This window comes from Balaenoptera physalus, assembly GCF_965194825.1.
Source record: "Balaenoptera physalus genome assembly, chromosome: 4".
Taxonomy (NCBI): Eukaryota; Metazoa; Chordata; class Mammalia; order Artiodactyla; family Balaenopteridae; genus Balaenoptera; species Balaenoptera physalus.
This window is the reverse complement of record NC_138891.1, coordinates 87,987,839-88,007,466: the sequence shown is the minus strand read 5'-3', so window position 1 is coordinate 88,007,466 and position 19,628 is coordinate 87,987,839. Positions and strand designations below refer to the sequence as shown.

Below are 19,628 nucleotides of genomic sequence, written 5' to 3'. Positions count from 1 at the left end.
ATAGAAAAGGGTAGAAGCTGGGAATTTTTTACCAATCAGATATTAATTGATAATAAAAAGCATTAGACTGGGGATGAAAGTTCATACTTAATAGATTAACATTTATCCTATGTTAAACATAAAATTGATGTTAACATAAAATTTAGTTGTTTATAATAAACTATGCTGAAACTCTACCTACACTAGTTGTCACCCTTCATTCTTGATACTATAATACAAGAAAGTTCCATGAGAGTGTTTTTTTGTTTGTTTACCTGTATCCACAGTGCCTGAGATAGTGCATGGTATTGAGTTGGTGCTCAACAAATATTGTTGAATCAATAAATGAATTAATACTTCTTGGTTACAGGGAAGGTAGATCATGTAACAATGGGGATAAAAATTTATTGGACAATGTTATAGGAAAAAGCTGAACTCCAACTTAAATTTATGCTATGATTGCATATAAATTATCCCATATTTTAATTAGCATCTGATGTTTTCCTTTGTTTATTTGAATTATTTGATTGTCTATTGAAATTATACTAAAATGTAAGATACACAAGAACAGGGACCTAAACCTTTTTCTGTTGTTCACTGTAGTATTCTAACATCTGTACTAGTGGCAGGTAACAGTAGGTGCTCAGCAAATATTTGTCGAATGATTGATTGAAAAGGTATGTGTACATTTGGGCAAGGAAGAAAACACACACACACAGTGAAAAGAAATGATCTGTTTAATTGAAAGTTTTGAGCTTTTTATTTATTTGTTTTATTTAAATTGTTATTACAATAGCATGTGTGCTCAGAATAAAATCCTTTTTATCCCATGCATCACATCAATATGAAGCATAGAGGCCACCCAAGGTACTTTTTGCCCCAGAAACTAGAAAATTGAAAGTGTCTTGCTTGAAAGTGTTTCCTAATTTACACAAGTATATTCTTGGTCTTTTCAATAGATTTCATAATGAAATGAACTATTGTAATCCTTCACATTTTCTGTCCTTCCCCACTTGAAAACTTCATCTATCCTCAGACATCTCTTTATCATTCTTACCATAAAAATAGCCTTAGAAATTGTGAAATCTAGGAAGGGACTCTAAAACCCAACAAACAATTCTTTTTCCTGGCAGTGAAAACCCACATTTTTATTTATGCAAGAAGATCTTGTTAACCATTTGCCATTTTTCATCCATAAGCTTAGAGAAAAAATTCCCCACAGTGAGTTGCTCTATTTATAATCATTCACAAAAACACATTAGGATCCAACAAGTTAATATTGATTGCTCAGTCCCAAACTGTTTTTGAAACATGTTTCTACTCATTGGATTGGACTGCAATATGACATCCAATATTAGATGATGCATTTGGCAAGATTCGTGTCAGGCATTGGTAATGGGATTTTTTTCTTCCAATATGTTTATTTCAATAGATTTACGAAATGTTCAGAGGGAAAAAAAGAATGATAATGGATGGATTTCTAGTGAAATAAACCCACTAGCAGTGTTTCTAGGGCCCTTGCTATTTATGAACACATTCTATGGGATATTTGCTTATACACGCATTTTGTATAGCTCATATATATTTGGATGTCACAAGAAGGTTCTGAGTACATTGCATTTACAATAAATTTATTAGTGTATGTTTTAATATATTCTTTTGTTGTTATTTCATTATTTATTAACTTGAAGAGGTCTTGGCTGCGATTCAAGAATGTTGGAATCTAATCCTAGTTCAGCTTCCATGTTTCCTACAGTCTAGAACAGTAATGCATATTTTACTGTAACCATCTATGAAATGGAGATACCAAATCTGAACTTCTAAATACCCAAAATGTATGAGCTTAATAACATCCTAGGACACATTTTCATCCTGACACAGGTGATCAGGCCATGGAGCAGAAAATTGAAGCTTAATTACTTTTTTCTTTCTGGTTTTTCCTGCCATCCATCTGGCCCAATGGAGCCTAAAGCCACATTGAAATCAGTTTGTCTGTCTAAGTTAGGCAAGCAGAAAAATGATATGAGTCTCCATGGGTCCCTAAGCCTGCAATTTATCCCATTACCAAAATCGTCAAGTTCACTGTCACCACATGTGCGCACAAACACACACACACACACACACACACGCCTCAGAGTACCTCTTATCGATCTCACATGAGGTTTTTATTCTGTTCTTTGACCTTGCATCCCGTATTCTTCAGAATTTACATATTCTTCTTAAATCTTACAAGTGCATTTCTTATCCTGTCCCTGGTCCTGGCTGTTTCTCCTCAAGTTCCTGGTAGTTGTGCTTAATAATTTCATAACAACCCCTTCTACTTTCCATAGGCAGAGGGTGACGGAGAAGCTAGAGTTGAGGAGTTGAGGGTCAATGGCAGGGACACAGCAATGCCAGGACCTACAGCGATGCTGGGCCCTGTGTCAGGCTGCACCATAATCTCTTCAGTCCCTCCGTTCCCTGTTGGCCAGGATGCTGATTCTCTAAACTCACCATTCTTATCTTCAAATTCTAAAATCTTATATGTCTCAGATCACATCTCTTTCCATTTTCCTTTTATCTAAAACACTGTTCTGCTCCCATTCTGTCACCTAATTCCTCATTAGGTCAGCCTCAAATTAAAGATTTATTCCTCTGATTTAAAATTCTATCCTCTGTTAAAATACCAGTTTCTGGGGGCTCCATGTTCTTCACAGTTAGTACACAAGCCCCACACTTCCAAAGCTTGTAAATGTCATCTTTGTTAGGAAGACCATAAGGGGGTCCCATTTATGGACTAAGTGATCATGGCAAGAGTGGACACAGTAGCTGGTACCAGTATTTGCATCGTGATGGAAGAGGTGATGCTGACCCAGTATATATTCCCCTTGAAGAAAAAGTTGGGGCAGAAGACCAAGATCAGTGAGATCTCTGTGTCCAAGCCCCGCATCTATGATTATTGCTTGCCACCCTATGCCTTTGTTCTAGGACAAAATTAAGGGCAGAACTCAGAGTGTCTTAAGGAAGATTGGTTACTCAATATAAAGTCTGTACATGTAAAAATCATGCCAGAATTTTAGAAAAGTTCAATTTGCCTCAAGAACCCTATAAGAGTACCAGAAATTATCTGTGATGTTGTCAAAAGAGGAGCTGCCAAACCAGATAATCACGGACTTTTATATGACAGTAAGTAGATTTTCCTACAAAGGGAAAGATGCCTAACATGTCATAACATTATTGAGAACTGTAAGCTGGTTACAAATGAATGTCAAAAAATGTTATTGCAACTCAAGGAAAAAGACAATGCTATCGAAGTTGATCTTGTTTTTACCATAGAAGTACCCTTTTATGGTAGAATGGTATGCTAAGTCACAGAGTCTCCTTGTCGAATAACCTTTATCAAAAGCTAAATTTAAAAGAATTGTGGAAGAAACTGATTATGCTAAAGGAGGGATATAAGAATTTATTTGAGAAACTCTAACCACACCATATCCCTATGTTCATATTTTCGACCAATAATGATGATGTACTTAAGGACGTTATCTGTCAAGCTGGTGTTTATCATCCAAATGTCAAAGTAGTGCTCATTCATGGATTTTGATGAAAATGTGTTCTCAAAGAATTTAAAGGAGAATTAACCTATATATTTAAAAAACATGATGATACCTTGAAGAACACAGAATATTTCAATCAATTAAAGGACAATAATAATTTAACTCTGCTGAGAGACTCCCAAGGAGACTTAAGAATGGCAGATGGAGTAGCCAGTGTTTAACACATCCTAAAAATTGGCTATCTAAATGATGGAATGGATGAGCTTTTAGAAAAAGTATTGTTTTAGTGAAAGATAAATCACTGGAGATAGCCAGCTCTATCTTACTGAGGATTCTGTAAACTGGTATTCTTCAGGAAGACCTCTCTCCTATGGGAACAGTTAATACAAGAACTGCCCATCTCTTAATCTTGCTGAAACGCTCTTAATTGTAATATATTCTTGCTCTTGAAGTTTTTCCTTTACATTACTGAAATATTTTCAGACATGTTAAGTCTATCAACTGGAAGCTTCTTTTTCTTCACCTCTCTCAACACACTTTCCTCTTTATTTCTTTTTTAACAGATTTTGAAAAATCTTAAAGCCAAAATCAGGAAAATAACTCCCTAGTTTTCCAAAGTGGATTTTGTAATTCAATTTTATCACACATATTTTGAGATCTTTTTATACTTCAAAAGTTTTCAGAAGGCCAACAAGTAGTTTTATGAAATGGTCAAATAATTTACATGATTTTAAGTTAAGTATTGACATTTTTGCAATTTGGATGGATCATGCTGATGGTATTACCATCTCCTGAAATTGTATTATGTTTGGTTTTCTTGTTTGGAGAAAATCAAAATTGACCAGAAAAGACTGGTGCTCTGTATTTAATGAAAAAACTGTTGGTATCCACATGTAACTGATCATTACAAGTGTTCTATATTGACTCGCTGATAATAAACATAAAATAGACAATCTTTTTTTAAATACCCATTTCTCTCAAAGTGATAGCACTTGTTAAACCATTCATATCTTAGCATAAATTAATTTATCATATCCTTTCTTGCAAACAGACTTTGAAGAGATAAGAAATAAAGGCTTCAGGCCCTAAAAGTAGGAAGTAAAGGAGACACCATATTGGGCAAAAAATCTGTAAGGTTATCCAGAACAAACTGCCTTCTTCATAATTTTACCTAAATCCAGGCCTGGTTCCAATTTCTTTTTAGTTGATTTTGCTCTTTGTCAATCAAACTCCTGGCTTAATGGCTTAAACATTAAAAATTGGCATTAAAAAAGTACCCTGTCCATAGTCATCTATAGACCTTGGCATTCTGTCTAGAACAGGAAGTATCAAGATCACATGTACAGGGTCATAGAACTATATTGAAGATAAGAACATCTCCCTGACCTAGACAAACTCAAAATAGCTATATACAAAATCACTCTAACCTGGTGGGTGACCCCAAGTGGAGCAGCTATCACAGACTGTCCTGTGAGCAATCCCCAGAAATCAGTGACTTTCAGCTCTTCCAAAGGGCCTGGTAACATACCTTTGTCTGCAGCTGTAACTGCCACTGGCATCTAGAGAGAAACCAAGAAAGGGTCAGGCTAAGGGGGGTTTTAATGTTTTATTTTATTTTGGTTTTGCTTATTGTTTTGGTCTTGACACAAAAGAAAGCATTCAGCTGGGAAAATCATGTATACTAATGTTTTAAATAAATGAGCATAATGTTTTTCTATTGACTATAACCATATACTACTGTAGTTATTTTACTTTACATTACATTATAGGCATGTTATCAGGTACAGATATGTGGAGTCTGCCAAGAAGTGTAACTTTCTTGCCAGAGTTGGAGAGCTAAACAAAATGAGTTGATATATCTGTTTCAAAGGCCATATGTGCTTCTGGAATTTGCTGCCATCCACTCAAGGGGAAGGTTTGCCTCTGAATGTATCAAAAGGACTCACCCAGCAGCTAACAAGTCCTGTAGCCACAGGGGTCTGATTATTCGCTGTTGACACTTCAGTTTTCATGGTCAAACAATAATGTCAGCTTACCCTTCAGGCTATACTACAAAGCTACAGTAATCAAGACAGTATGGTACTGGCACAAAAACAGAAATATAGATCAATGGAACAGGATAGAAAGCCCAGAGATAAACCCACGCACATATGGTCATCTTATCTTTGATAAAGGAGGCAAGAATATACAGTGGAGAAAAGACAGCCTCTTCAATAAGTGGTGCTGGGAAAACTGGATGGCTACATGTAAAAGAATGAAATTAGAACACTCCCTAACACCATACACAAAAATAAACTCAAAATGGATTAAAGATCTACATGTAAGGCCAGACACTATTAAACTCTTAGAGGAAAACATAGGCGGAACACCCCATGACATAAATCACAGCAAGATCCTTTTTGACCCACTTCCTAGAGAAATGGAAATAAAAACAAAAATAAACAAATGGGACCCAATGAAACTTAAAAGCTTTTGCACAGCAAAGGAAACCATAAACAAGACGAAAAGACAACCCTCAGAATGGGAGAAAATATTTACAAATGAAGCAACTGACAAAGGATTCATCTCCAAAATATACAAGCAACTCATGCAACTCAATATCAAAAAAACAAACAACCCAATCCAAAAATGGGCAGAAGACCTAAATAGACATTTCTCCAAAGAAGATATACAGATTGCCAACAAACACAAGAAAGAATGCTCAACATCATTAATCATTAGAGAAATGCAAATCAAAACTACAATGAGATATCATCTCACACCGATCAGAATGGCCATCATCAAAAAATCTACAAACAATAAATGCTGGAGAGGGTGTGAACCCTCATGCACTGTTGGTGGGAATGTAAATTGATACAGCCACTATGGAGAACAGTATGCAGGTTCCTTAAAAAACTAAAAATAGAACTACCATACAACCCAGCAATCCCACTACTGGGCATATACCCTGAGAAAACCATAATTCAAAAAGAGTCATGTACCACAGTATTCATTGCAGCTCTATTTACAATAGCCAGGACATGGAAGCAACCTAAGTGTCCCATCAGCAGATGAATGGATAAAGAAGATGTGGCACATGTATACAATGGAATATTACTCAGTCATAAAAAGAAACAAAATTGGGCTTCCCTGGTGGCGCAGTGGTTGAGAGTCTGCCTGCTAATGCAGGAGACACGGGTTCGAGCCCTGGTCTGGGAAGATCCCACATGCCGCGGAGCAACTACGCCCGTGAGCTACAACTACTGAGCCTGCGCGTCTGGAGCCTGTGCTCCGCAACAAGAGAGGCCGCAATAGTGAGAGGCCCGCGCACCGCGATGAAGAGTGGCCCCCACTTGCCGCAACTGGAGAAAGCCCTAGCACAGAAGCGAAGACCCAACATAGCAATCAATCAATCAATAAATAAATCTTTAAAAAAACAAAAAAAAACAAAAAAAAAACACTTCCAGGTTGTGAAGTTCAGTGTTTTAAAAAAAAAAAAAAAAGAAACAAAATTGAGCTATTTGTAGTGAGGTGGATGGACCCAGAGTCTGTCATACAGAGTGAAGTAAGAAAGAGAAAAACAAATACCGTATGCTAACACATATATATGGAATCTAAAAAAAAAGTGGTTCTGAAGGACCTAGGGGCAGGACAGGAATAAAGATGCAGACGTAGAGAATGGACCTGAGGACATGGGGAGGGGGAAGGGTAAGCTGGGTCAAAGTGAGAGTGGCATGGACATATATACACTACCAAATGTAAAATAGATAGCTAGTGGGAAGCAGCCGCATAGCACAGGGAGATCAGCTCGGTGCTCTGTGACCCACCTAGAGGGGTGGGATAGGGAGGGTGGGAGGGAGGGAGACACAAGAGGGAAGAGATATGGGGATATATGTATATGTATAACTGATTCACTTTGTTATAAGGCAGAAACTAACACACCATTGTAAAACAATTATACTCCAATAAAGATGTTAAAAATAAAAAAGTCCTATTGGCATCTTTTCTTTACTGAAGACCACTGTAACACACTTGGGCTTTCATTCTTTTAGCTCATCTGTGGGATAGACATGAGAACAGTCACAACACTCTGGGGCTGGAAAAACCTCTCCTAGTGTTTTCTTCCATTTCTTCTTCCTGCTTTAAATGTCTGTGATCAAAACCTTCCCTATTAGAAACATCTGGACCACAAGCATTCCCTCAACTCCCACTTTATTTTGGGACATTCTAATGTGTGCTGAATTTTTAGGTTCAATTAAAGGTCAAGACGAGACAATAAAATAATTAGTCTTATACAGATTAACTTTTCCATTATCTTCTTCCTTTAGCAGCTTCATGGATGCCCAGTGAAACGTACAGTTCATCCCCCTCAAGGGCAGGTTCGACACTTCATGGTGAGCACTTAGGGAAAATTTAGTGTCAGGGAAGGTTGTGGTCTGCTTTATTTGATCAGAGGTGGAAAAATGAGAACGAAGCCAATCTCAGGTATTTAAAAGTGCATCTTGATGAAAATGACAGTGATGATAAAAATGACAATGGATGGAACCAAAATTCTTCCCAGTCACTCAAAAAAGATAGTCAGAGACCAAGTCTTAGATTTGTCTCTATTTTATTTCAAAATGAAATCTACATAATAGCATTTGGGGGCCAAATAAATCCATTAAAGTGCATTTTAAGTTTTAATTTTCCATTAGAAAATGGAATGATTTGTTGACATGGATTTGTCTACTCAGATGTTGCAAAGGAATTTTTTAAAAAATTTATTTATTTATGTTTGGCTGTGTTGGGTCTTCATTTCTGTGTGAGGGCTTTCTCTAGTTGTGGCAAGTGGGGGCCACTCTTCATCACGGTGCGCGGGCCTCTCACTATCGTGGCCTCTCTTGTTGCGGAGCACAGGCTCCAGACACGCAGGCTCAGTAGTTGCGGCTCACGGGCCTAGTTGCTCCGCGGCATGTGGGATCTTCTCAGACCAGGGCTCGAACCCATGCCCCCTGCATTAGCAGGCAGATTCTCAACCACTGCGCCACCAGGGAAGCCCACAAAGGAATTTTTATTGATCTTATCAAACATATTAGAGTGGTAAGAATCAGTATTTTGATTCATTGGACCTCTGATAACCTGGGCCACTATGGATAAGCCTCATCTTTCCATGACACCAACTTCAGACATTTTGCCATAACCACTTCTCATGGAGATTCTTTAGCAGATATTATTTTGTTGTATGTGCTGTATTGTTTCTCTTTTTTTCTTTAAACTAATAGGAAGTTTCACTCTTTGGTAACTGTTAGATCCTAGGATACCAGTCCTGCATAAATTGGTCCTTAGTAAACTTTACACATAATATTTTAGGAGCATTTAGACCATTCAAATTGAGCCCTTTCTAATAGCAAGTGAAGTTCAATCACAATTTTACACTTCTTGACCAGGTGGAGATGGTCATTAGGATCAGTTCAGATATCCCCTTTATATCCCTAGGTGACACCTTCAGCAGCACAGCCAGAGCATTTTCAGAAGTTCCCACAACTGCCAATGGATCTACTAAAAATAATCATATCCATATCACTGGTGAGTCATTTACCATTTTTAAAAATTTTATGTTTTATTCACTCAACAAGTATTTACTGAGTACCTACCATTTGTCAGGTACTGTGCCAGTTGTTGGGTAGACATTGAAAACACTTGCCTCCTGAAGATTATAATCTATTATAGATGATATTTAGTAAATAAATAATCATGCAATTAAATTTATTTGTGACACATCTTATGGTATAGTACAAGGTGTTGCCAGAGTCTAACAGAAAGCTCTGATTTTAATTGGGGAACAAGAAAGGATTCTCTGAGGTTATATTTAAAATTAAAATCTGAAAAATGAATAAGAATTAGCTAGGTAAAAAGTAGTGAGAAACATTTCAGTTCTGTGAAAGTATAGTCTGATTTTTGGAACAAAGAGTATTCCTGTAATTCAACTAATAAAATTTTGTCAATGCTAAATGTAATCCCTTGTTTTATATCATAAGAGGTCATGGTATTCAATAAAGTTAGGACCCTCCCAACACAGATCTTGATTGTAAATTCAGAGGCATAATCAACTCTTTCCCTTCAGAAGGTATTCACTTAACTGGTGAACGCTCCACCTGGGGACTCAGTTTATTTCATATCGAGGGTCGTACAGTCCTCAGTCACTGGAGCATTGTCTATCCTGCACACCACATAGCAGTAGAGCTGCAAACCGACATCCTACTAACATCTTTAACTATTGGTGCCTTAAAGAACTAGCTAATTGAGAGACAGGGCAAGATCGGAGCTCTGCTTCTCCACTAAGACATTCCTGAAGTCAGTGGTCTCATTTTCTATATTTGGTTGGGAGAAAATTAGTAAGCATTGATGGAAGACCTATTAGAAGACCTATTTAAAACCTTTTGTTCTTTCATTTCTCTAAAACTTTGGAGGTAAAATGTTATAGTCCACCATATTACCAGTGTAGAGCTTAGTAAGTCTTGACTTTACTAAAACAGAACTTTGTGGAGTCCTAAATTGACCTCTTGTGAGATTATTTCTTTTGTGATCATGATATTCCAGTGGTTTGAACTACTGTGAGCTCTCTAGCCACCTGTGCATACAATGAGCCACATGGTTACGTATTTTAGGACTGTGTGAGCTTCCAGGGTACCCTCAGTGTCTGCTTTGACAGGGCTAGAGTAGCGTGAGCATCAGGAGGACCTTGAATCCCTGGATACGTGTTGTAAGAGGAAAAATCTTCAGCACTGATACCCAGTGTTAACATGACATCATGTGGCTGCCATCCAAACTACGTAAGACATAGAAGAGATTTGGTAACTAATATTTTAAATCCAGTTTTTTGGCCTGTAGCTTTTGAAACTTTGCTTTATGAAAAGCAGTGTAATAAATCTGAGGCAATCAAAAAAATTAAAAAACTAGTCTCCACCTACAATCAGTTTATAATCTAGTTAAAATGAAAAAAAAAACAATCCAGGTAATTCTGTTACAAAAATGCACTTTTTGCCCAAATAATTTATGTAATCTGAAGAGCTGATGATCTACCTATAATGTATTAGGAATTTCACTGGAGTGTTGTTATAAATAAGGAAAGCCTGGAAACAATTTAACCGTCTAACGTTAAGAGGCCAATTAAATAAACTATGGTAGATCCATACATTGGGGAACTAGCCAGTAATTTAATATTGTAGAATGAGGAAAACCTCTATGCACTGCTGTGAAAAGTATTCCAAGAATGTTTTTTAAGAGAAAGAAATCAGGAACAGAACAGTATGTACAGTATGCCCCCATTTGTAAAAAGAAGGGATATATATTCATGGTACATATATTTGCTTATATATGCGTAAAAAATTTCTGATAGGATACATAATTAACTATTAAAAGTTATTGCCTCTAGTGTGGGTAACTGGCATCTGAAGAAGTAAGGATACTTCCTTTTCATTGTAGTTTTGTATTTCTGTACTATTTGAATCTTTAACATGATCATGAAACACTTTTTAAAAAGGAAAAAATTAAGCAACTATATAATTATAAACATTCCCTTTTATTCTCTGCCAGGCAGAACCAGACAATCTTATTTCCTAAGAGGGTTTGTTTTCTTAATTTTTCCTTCATGTTAGAGAAAAAGTAAAACAGTCCAGAATATTATATTTATATTGCCTCTGGCCTTTTTGGCTTTGGACTTTCAGGCCTTTGAATTGTTACAATGCTTTTTACTCTTTCCTCCTCCTCCTAACACACTAATATTCCATAAAGCATTTAATGACTCCTTTAAGAATAAGAAGATCCAAAGCTAGACCAATATTTCTACATATAAAGTTTTCTTTACTGAAGTGAATTTGGAAAACAAATTTACAGATGATCAGTTTTATTTATTCATTCTTACAAATACCATTTCACTGGGCACCATGTGCCAGGAATTGTCCAGGGTCTTACGGAAATGAAAAAAAGAAAAGATCAGTTCTGGAACATTCTAACAAGAAAGACATTCATGTAAAATAAGCAATTGTATAAATGCAAAAACAGATATGAGAACAAGGCATAGACATGGTCCCAGAGCATGACTGTGATCAATGAACACCCCATGGCCTTTGGAGAAAACGTGTTTCAGGTAAGCAAATTAATTCAGTTCATCCTGTTTTCCAGTTGCCAAACTTTGGCATTAAAGTTCGTCTCTCTTTATGCCCTTTTCAGGTATCGTGGTTAATCAACCCAAAGATGGAATGTCCTGGCCAGTGATTGTGGCAGCTTTGCTCTTTTTCTGCCTTTTATTGTTTGGTCTTGGAGTGAGAAAATTGTGTCAGTACCAAAAAGAAATGTGAGTCCAATACTAAGATATGCAGGAACAGATACTTTTTTCAGTACAAAATATTCACTCAGCACTTTAAATATCATTCCTCGATAGCATTTATCTCATATTTAACTGAGGAAATAAGGCTCAGAGAAGCTCAGAGAGGCTACCTCGCTTCCCCAGCACCACACAGTTGGGATTAGATGCACAACTTCTGACTTCGTCCCACCTCTCCCTGTTCAGGCTGGAGCACTCACTGGATGGAACAAGTCAGTGGGCATGAAATGAGAACTGAAACTGATTTTTCTTTTAATCTTCATTATTTTTTTCATTTTCATGCATCTATGAACTGCCTGGGCCCAGCTGAGCCTAGATGCTCAAGTATGAAATTGAGTGAGAAAGGTGATTTTAAGAAATTTCCAGCTGCTTTTCAGCAGAATGGGCTTTTACTGCCCTTTTCCTTTTTCCCCATGGAGAAAAGCAAGCAAACAATGAGTTACCCCTTTTCTGTCTTATTGAAATATTTTCCAAAACTCTCCTCCCTCCACTCATCTTTCTGAAATGACATGGAAGGTTAAGCCTCACTTTTCTGACTCGGCTATTTTGGATCAGTCTGGATTAGGCCATGCCTAGAGGAGACCCTCAGAATACATAGAGCTGATCTTCCACGTATCTTACTACTACCATCTCAGATAACATTGACCACGTGCTCTACCTTCTACTTAGAGTACCCTCGAAGACTCTATAGCCATGTGCAAGGCGTGTTTTGTGGTGAATAAAACACCAAACAGAGTCAGAAATTCTGGATTCTTGTCCAAGTACTACACTTCGGCCACCACGTGACCTTGAGAAATTCTTAATTTCCCATAAAAGATAGAAGTGCAAATTTCTTAGAATTTTGTCCACCTTTTGATATATATTGTCTCCATTAAAGCATCAGAGAACCAGGTAATAGGCATTGGGATTTTTATATTAAAATGAGAAAATGGGAATCTGAAACTATGAATTGATTTTTTTTTATTGTTCTGTATTCAAATGTCTGTGTTATATAGAGATGAAAAACAATCTCTCCCTCTCTCTGGAGAAATTAAGGTACTAGGGGTTGATAGACAAAGGGTAGAAGTATTTGAGTCATGGACATAAATCTGCTCACAGATATACCTCTATTTCTTGATATCAAGAGAGCTGGAGCATTTGTACAGCTAAATGCCACACTCACCTTTATGCTTGAGGCACTTCAGAGAGAGAGGTGAATTGTGCTAACATAGAACAGTACTTTATACAAAGACAACTTTAAGAATATTCACTAAAACAAACAGAAGGGATTTGGGCATCATCTATCCAGTACCAATCAACTCAGAGACTCAGGAGAGTTTACTTCCCGCTTCCATCCTTCCCCACAGTATACACACAGTGAGTATGAGCGTGAAGGCTGGGGGTAAGGTTGGCAAAGGGACTATTAGAAAAGCTGCCATCTTTGGTCCCAGAATTTTAAAATTTTATCCCTGAAAGAATGTTTTAACCCACGTAAGAGAAACACTTCTTCTATTAGGAGGCAATTGCCATGGAGAGTGTAGGTTCTGGTTAAAAGGCTTGAATTGCTGGTCAGGTTCCTTTGAACAAGTTGCTTAAAACCTCTGAGCCTCAGTTTTATCTATGGAATGGTGACAATAATATTCAATTCCTAAATACAAATTATATAATGCTGTGATTAAAATGATTTACAAATTATAAAGTATCACATAAATATTAATTAATGCTACTATCATAACAGGACTAAAAAGCAGATTATGCCAGGAAAAAAATCTGAGAGAACCAGGGAAGCATGTCTCTTTCACTTTCTCTGTTTCCTACTTTAAACAATATATTATACATACATACATCACCCCCTGATATTTTCAGCATTGAAGGAGCGATGTTTTGTTCCTAGCATGGAAAGACCTCCGCATTTCAAGCTGCCTCACCTCCCATCAAGTACACCTACATTCAAGAGTCCATTGGAGGTGGGCTTCCCTGGTGGCGCAGTGGTTGAGAATCTGCCTGCTAATGCAGGGGACACGGGTTCGAGCCCTGGTCTGGGAAGATCCCACATGCCGTGGAGCAACTGGGCCCGTGAGCCACAACTGCTGAGCCTGCGCGTCTGGAGCCTGTGCCCCGCAACGGGAGGGGCCGTGATAGTGAGAGGCCCGCGCACCGCGATGAAGAGTGGCCCCCGCTTGCCGCAACTAGAGAAAGCCCTCGCACGAAATGAAGACCCAACACACCCAAAAATAAATAAATAAATAAATAAATAGAGTAGCTATTAATTAAAAAAACAAAAACAAAAACAAAAAGAGTCCATTGGAGGTGATCTGCCTTGTCATGAGCTGGAGACACTCTAGTCCTCTGAGACTTTGCCACACAACAAAACTCTGCTAGAATCCTATCGAAAAGATAGATATCGTGCTTTATTAATATAATCACCCTCTAGCCAAGTCTCTACTGCAGTTGAAATGGATGTCAGAATTGAATGACCTGTTTTCCCAGCAATTCACCCTTTTTCACCTGCACATGCTGGAAATTTAAACAAGAGTGAGAGGCTATGTGAAGCTGACACCTAATGCTATCTGCAGGGATTTTCTTGCTTATTTAAGAAGTGCAAATTAGGCTGCTGTCATTAAAAAATACTTGCAGTGTTTTTGTTTTTCACTTTAATTCTCTGAGGGGATGACAAGGGTTTCAAGCTTATGTCCATACGAGATACTCTTCTCTTTGGGGCATCTGCTAACATTCTAAGCTATTTGCCAAAATTATGATAATCTCTGAGGTTTGTTGCATTCCCTAGGAAAATTACAAGAAGAAGAAAATACGAAAGTTCTAACGAGAGTTCCAAACAATGGGAAAGTGCAATTAGTCTTTGTACTGAAATTCAGTTGTTTATTTTCACTGGAGGAAAACTGAATACCTTGCGTAAGAACCCCAGTTCCAGTCTTTCTTCACTCTTCCTCCCGTCATGCTCAGCCCGGGCTCCTGCACATGGGATGAGCAAAAGGATAATCATTTGGTTCTATTTTACTGTTTCATTAGAAGACATAAATATGTGTAGAAGTATTGGGTAAAAAGTGGCTGAGTTGGAGGATGTTTAGATTGTTTCAGTAAAGGGATAGACAGTTGTACAGTACAACATAAGTCATGTAATTGTTCAGTCTATCATATGGCAAGTGTCTCATGGTGTTTTAGTCTTAGCCATCTCTTTGAAGTGGCCTCTTCTGGTTTTATAAATAAGTTCTGGTCAACATTTGCAAATTCATCTCCAACTTGAATAGAGTGAACAGTTGCTCATTCATGGATGGATACTCATTCCATGATTCAGAGGAATTTTCTGCAAAATAGAAGGACTCTAGATGATTTTCAGGCAGTGTTATGATCTTGACCTCTCTCATTTGACTAAAATGACACTTTCACCTGCACCTTAAAATTGTGTGCAAGTAAGTTCATAGAGTCTGTCTCAAACCAGCAACTCTGAACTCTAATCCCTAAGGTTTCTGCATGTCTTCATCATAGGCTTCATTTTCACTGAGAAGAAGCCATATATAAGCATCTTCATCACTCATTTCCAAAGCACAGTGTGTTATATAACATTGTTGTTCAGAAATATTCACTTCTTTACCCACCTGCCTCATGAGCACCCTTGACTTTGTGCTTGGCCATATGATTTGCTTTGGACAATGGAATATCATGGACTTGACTAATCCAAGACTTGAAAGTATTTGTATGATTGGACTCACTCTCTTGTTCTCTGCCATTACCATAAGAAGAACATTTTAGGCTAGACTGCTGGCTCCAAGAAGAGGATGAGAGACTCACCCAAGCCAGAACCATCCAAGCCAGGCCCAATTTAGAACAGAACCACCCAAGCCAGGCCCAATTTAGACCAACCAACCTCCAGCCTAACCAAATGTGCATTATTAAATGGTGTGACAGTTACACAGCATTGTTGTAGCAAAAGTTAACCTATACGCATAAGTCAAGAGGTAGGCATATTTAGGTCTTATGCAAGTGCCTAGGGTGAGAGATAAAATCAAACTTAATTCAATCAAAATAGTCTTTCCCTTGATTAAGCTTAAGTTTTGTTTTAACTGATGAACATACGGTCAGCTTGACCAAATTAACTTTGCAGTGTAAGTCTTTAAAATCATAAAATATTTGATTATGATGGGCATTAGAGGTCGTATTACAAATAAAGAGCTGGAGACTCTGTGAGATTGACTTTCCAAGGTTACATAATTAGAAGTGATAGAGTCAAAATGATGACCCAGCTCTCTGATTTCCAGTCCAGAGTGTGATCAGTCTCCATTATATCATGATATTTAACTGCTTTGATATCTCCTTTTACTATATACAAGAGCTGTTGTGTGTGCACTTAGGTAAATATTGATTTTTTTAAAATGCCCAGGTAGTATATTCCAAAAATTGTTGACAGAAAACAAAGAAAAGCAGAAATAATTGGCCCCTGGGGTGGGATGGCCAGGAAAGTATGCAAAAAAAGACTAGGAAATGAAAAGAGAAAAGAAACTAATCAAGATGAGAAGCTGGAAAGAAAGTTTAAAGAAACTAACCAAGGCCAGAGATAGTGGAGAGGACATTGTCTCAGAGGCTCTAAGCAAGGGGAGAGGTTTTCGAAGACAGCCCCCTTGGCACCCTGATTTAGGAGAATGGCTTTGGCTTGAACTTGAAGGTTGAATCTGCAGAAACACAGAAACTTTGTTCTTTGAGGGATGACGGACATAGCCTGAGTTTTTGACAACAGCAGTCATGGCTATGTCAACCAGCTGAAGCTTGAGTGTCCAGCAGAGACAGCTGAAATGGTGAGTGAAAGTTACCCTCTTGAGAGAAAAAGACATTAACTGGCAGAAATGAGCTGAAGTTCCAGCCAGAAACACATGGTGAAATGGTGGGAACAGAGCATTTTATTTCTCAGCTCTGGCAAAGGGTTTTTTTTTTTTCCTGGATTCTGTGACTTCTAGCAAGGCTGCATGCTCCAGCCAGGAAGATGTAACCAGAGAGCAAGAAAATATGAACTAGGGCTTCCCTGGTGGCTCAGTGGTTGAGAATCTGCCTGCCAATGCAGGGGACACGGGTTCGAGCCCTGGTCTGGGAGGATCCCACATGCCGCGAAGCAGCTGGGCCTGTGAGCCACAACTACTGAGTCTGCGCGTCTGAAGCCTGTGCTCCGCAACAAGAGAGGCCGCGATAATAAGAGACCCGCGCACCGCGATGAAGAGTGGCCCCCACTTGCCGCAACTAGAGAAAGCCCTCGCACAGAAACGAAGACCCAACACAGCCATAAATAAATTTAAAAAAAAAAACAAACATATTTTTTTAAAAAAAAGAAAGAAAATATGAACTTAGGCAAGGTCAGGGTCAAGGAACACTTTTGAAATTACTCTTAAACCCTGTCTAGTGCTTCTGTGATGGGTCTAGACATTAGCTGGGTGCAAATTAACAAAGGAAGGAGAACAATAGAATCTAAATTTTTCTCCCCAACCGACATCTTTGTACCCTCCTAACCTCGGTTACATTCTTTATCTGGTTTGCTCACTCAGATCCCTCATGTTAGCTCAAAGGCTCTGTGAGATTGTGATTATAAGGAGGGACACTGAGGAAAACAAGGGGAAAGAGTAACAAACCCAAGATCACAACGTAAAGAAGAGAACATGGAGGGGGCCGCATCCAGCTACCCTTGGTAAATGACAGGAATATGCCTGCATTTGCCCTGAGTTCTGTCAGACGACTCCCCATTTACTGTCCAAAAAAGTCATACCACCAAACTAAACTGATCACAGTGTTAAAGCCATTCAGCTATTGCTAGAAAATACTCAGAGGTGCTGGGAAGGCAGGGTGGAGTGGACGGAAAAACAGTTACATGAATTGTGAAGAGAAATTTGATGGTGGACCTGAGAACGACGTAGAGAGTTAACATTTCTTAGACATGTGAAACTACTGATTATACCATAATGGCAGATTCATGCCATTATACATTTGTCAAAACCCATGGAAGGTACATCTAGGGTGAAACTTAATATAAAGTTTGGACTTCGGGTAATAATATGTCTGTGTAGGTTCCTTGATTGTAACAAACATACTACTCTGGCACAGGATGTTGATAGTGAGGGAGACTGTGTGGGCAGGGGGAATATGGGAATTCTGTATTTTCCACTCAATTTTGCTGTGAACCTAAAAGTTATCTTAAAAAATAAAATCTATTTTTAAAACAATGTTAACCTCTCTATTCTGCACTTTCTCTTGTGAAGACATAAATACATGACAATGCTGAATGGGAAGAGAAGTGGGGATTTGAGAATTTTATCTGTGGTAGAACGGTTTTTGTACCACTGGTTTGGGATCAGCATAATTCCACTCTCATAAGTAATTGGGTTGCATTGGATTTTTCTTGTACATAAAGCTGTTGCCCTGATTCAAACGGACATGCTTTAATGCCTAATAGATCTGAACCTGACATAATTATAAATAGGAATTTATTTTAATTTCTGCTGCTAGTTAATTGAAAAGTGTGACAAACACTGCTCCTGAGTACCTGTTTTTTTTTTTTTTTTTTGGCTGCATTGGGTCTTCGTTGCTGCGCGTGGGCTTTCTCCAGTTGCGGCGAGCAGGGGCTACTCTTCGTTGCCGTGCGAGGGCTTCTGATTGCGATGGCTTCTCTTGTTGCGGAGCACCGGCTCTAGGCGCGCGGGCTTCAGTAGTTGTGGTGCACGGGCTTAGTTGCTCTGCGGCATGTGGGATCTTCCCAGACCAGGTATCGAACCCGTGTCCCCTGTATTGGCAGGCAGATTCTTAACCACTGCACCACCAGGGAAGTCCCCTGAGTACCTCTTTTGAATGGCCAGTTTAGAGTCTGTAGAGTTCACACTCAAGAAACTGATATAAAAATGTTCTTAGAACCACTCCATGCCTTCAGTGAGTGTAGAGTTTAATGGGAGAAACAGATTCTAAACAAATAAATACAGTACAGAGTGATATGTCTGAAAATAAAAGTATGTACAAAGAAGTGAAAAGAATAAAGAAGAGGGTATCATTTCGGGTACAGAGTGTGAGAAATATTTTTAAAAGGCTTCAGAGAGAGGGCGTCAATAGAGCAAAGGCACTTCAGTAGAGACCTTGACATCTAAAACATAGTGATGGAACTTGAAACCTTACCTAAGGATTATACCAGGAATGCAAGGAGGGCTTACTAACAGAAAAATCTCTTAAATTAATTTACCGTATAAATAGAGTTTAGGAGGAAAGATATAGGATTAATCTCCATAAGTGCTTTAAAAGCCATTGCCAAAATTCAACACCCATTTCTAATAAAAACTCTTGAGAAAATGGGATACTTCCCTACCTCCATATATACATAATATGTGTGTGCATATCTATATCTATCTATTTATATATAGCTATATCTATATTTATGTACATGTATACACTATTGTTATAGTGTATAGATATTATATCTATATAGTTATATATATACACACATACTATAGAATATATACATAAAGACATGTGCCATAATATATACTATACTATAGTTATATACATACAATGGCAATTACTACAACTATAACTATACAAATATATATATATATCCAGACGTAATGAAAGGGAAGATGGATAAATCTGACCACTTAAAAATAAAAACAATTTGCATGGAAAAAAAAAAAGCAAAGTGAAAAAGCAAATGATAAACTAGGTGAAAGTATTCACAACATATACGACGAATAAAGGGTGATAAAGAATTTACAAATTGATAAAGAACTTAACAAATATTGAGGATAAAAAAGCTG

At 37.9% G+C, this 19,628-nt stretch overlaps 1 protein-coding gene and 1 pseudogene across 2 annotated transcripts in view; both read left to right on the top strand.

The window, feature by feature from the left end:
- The window catches only part of CD96 (CD96 molecule), a gene marked incomplete at its 3' end in the record, with an annotated part of 108,809 nt that overhangs the window by 78,335 nt on the left and 10,846 nt on the right, over positions 1-19,628 (top strand). Inside the window, 5 exon segments of the mRNA XM_082460983.1 lie at positions 7,823-7,885; positions 8,967-9,056; positions 11,703-11,826; positions 13,730-13,758; positions 13,761-13,802. Coding sequence (XP_082317109.1) covers positions 7,823-7,885; positions 8,967-9,056; positions 11,703-11,826; positions 13,730-13,758; positions 13,761-13,802 — 348 coding nt within the window.
- Positions 3,024-6,935, top strand: LOC309659926 (cytosolic 5'-nucleotidase 3A pseudogene; annotated as a pseudogene). The gene has a single exon. The product of its transcript is annotated as a cytosolic 5'-nucleotidase 3A pseudogene (transcript).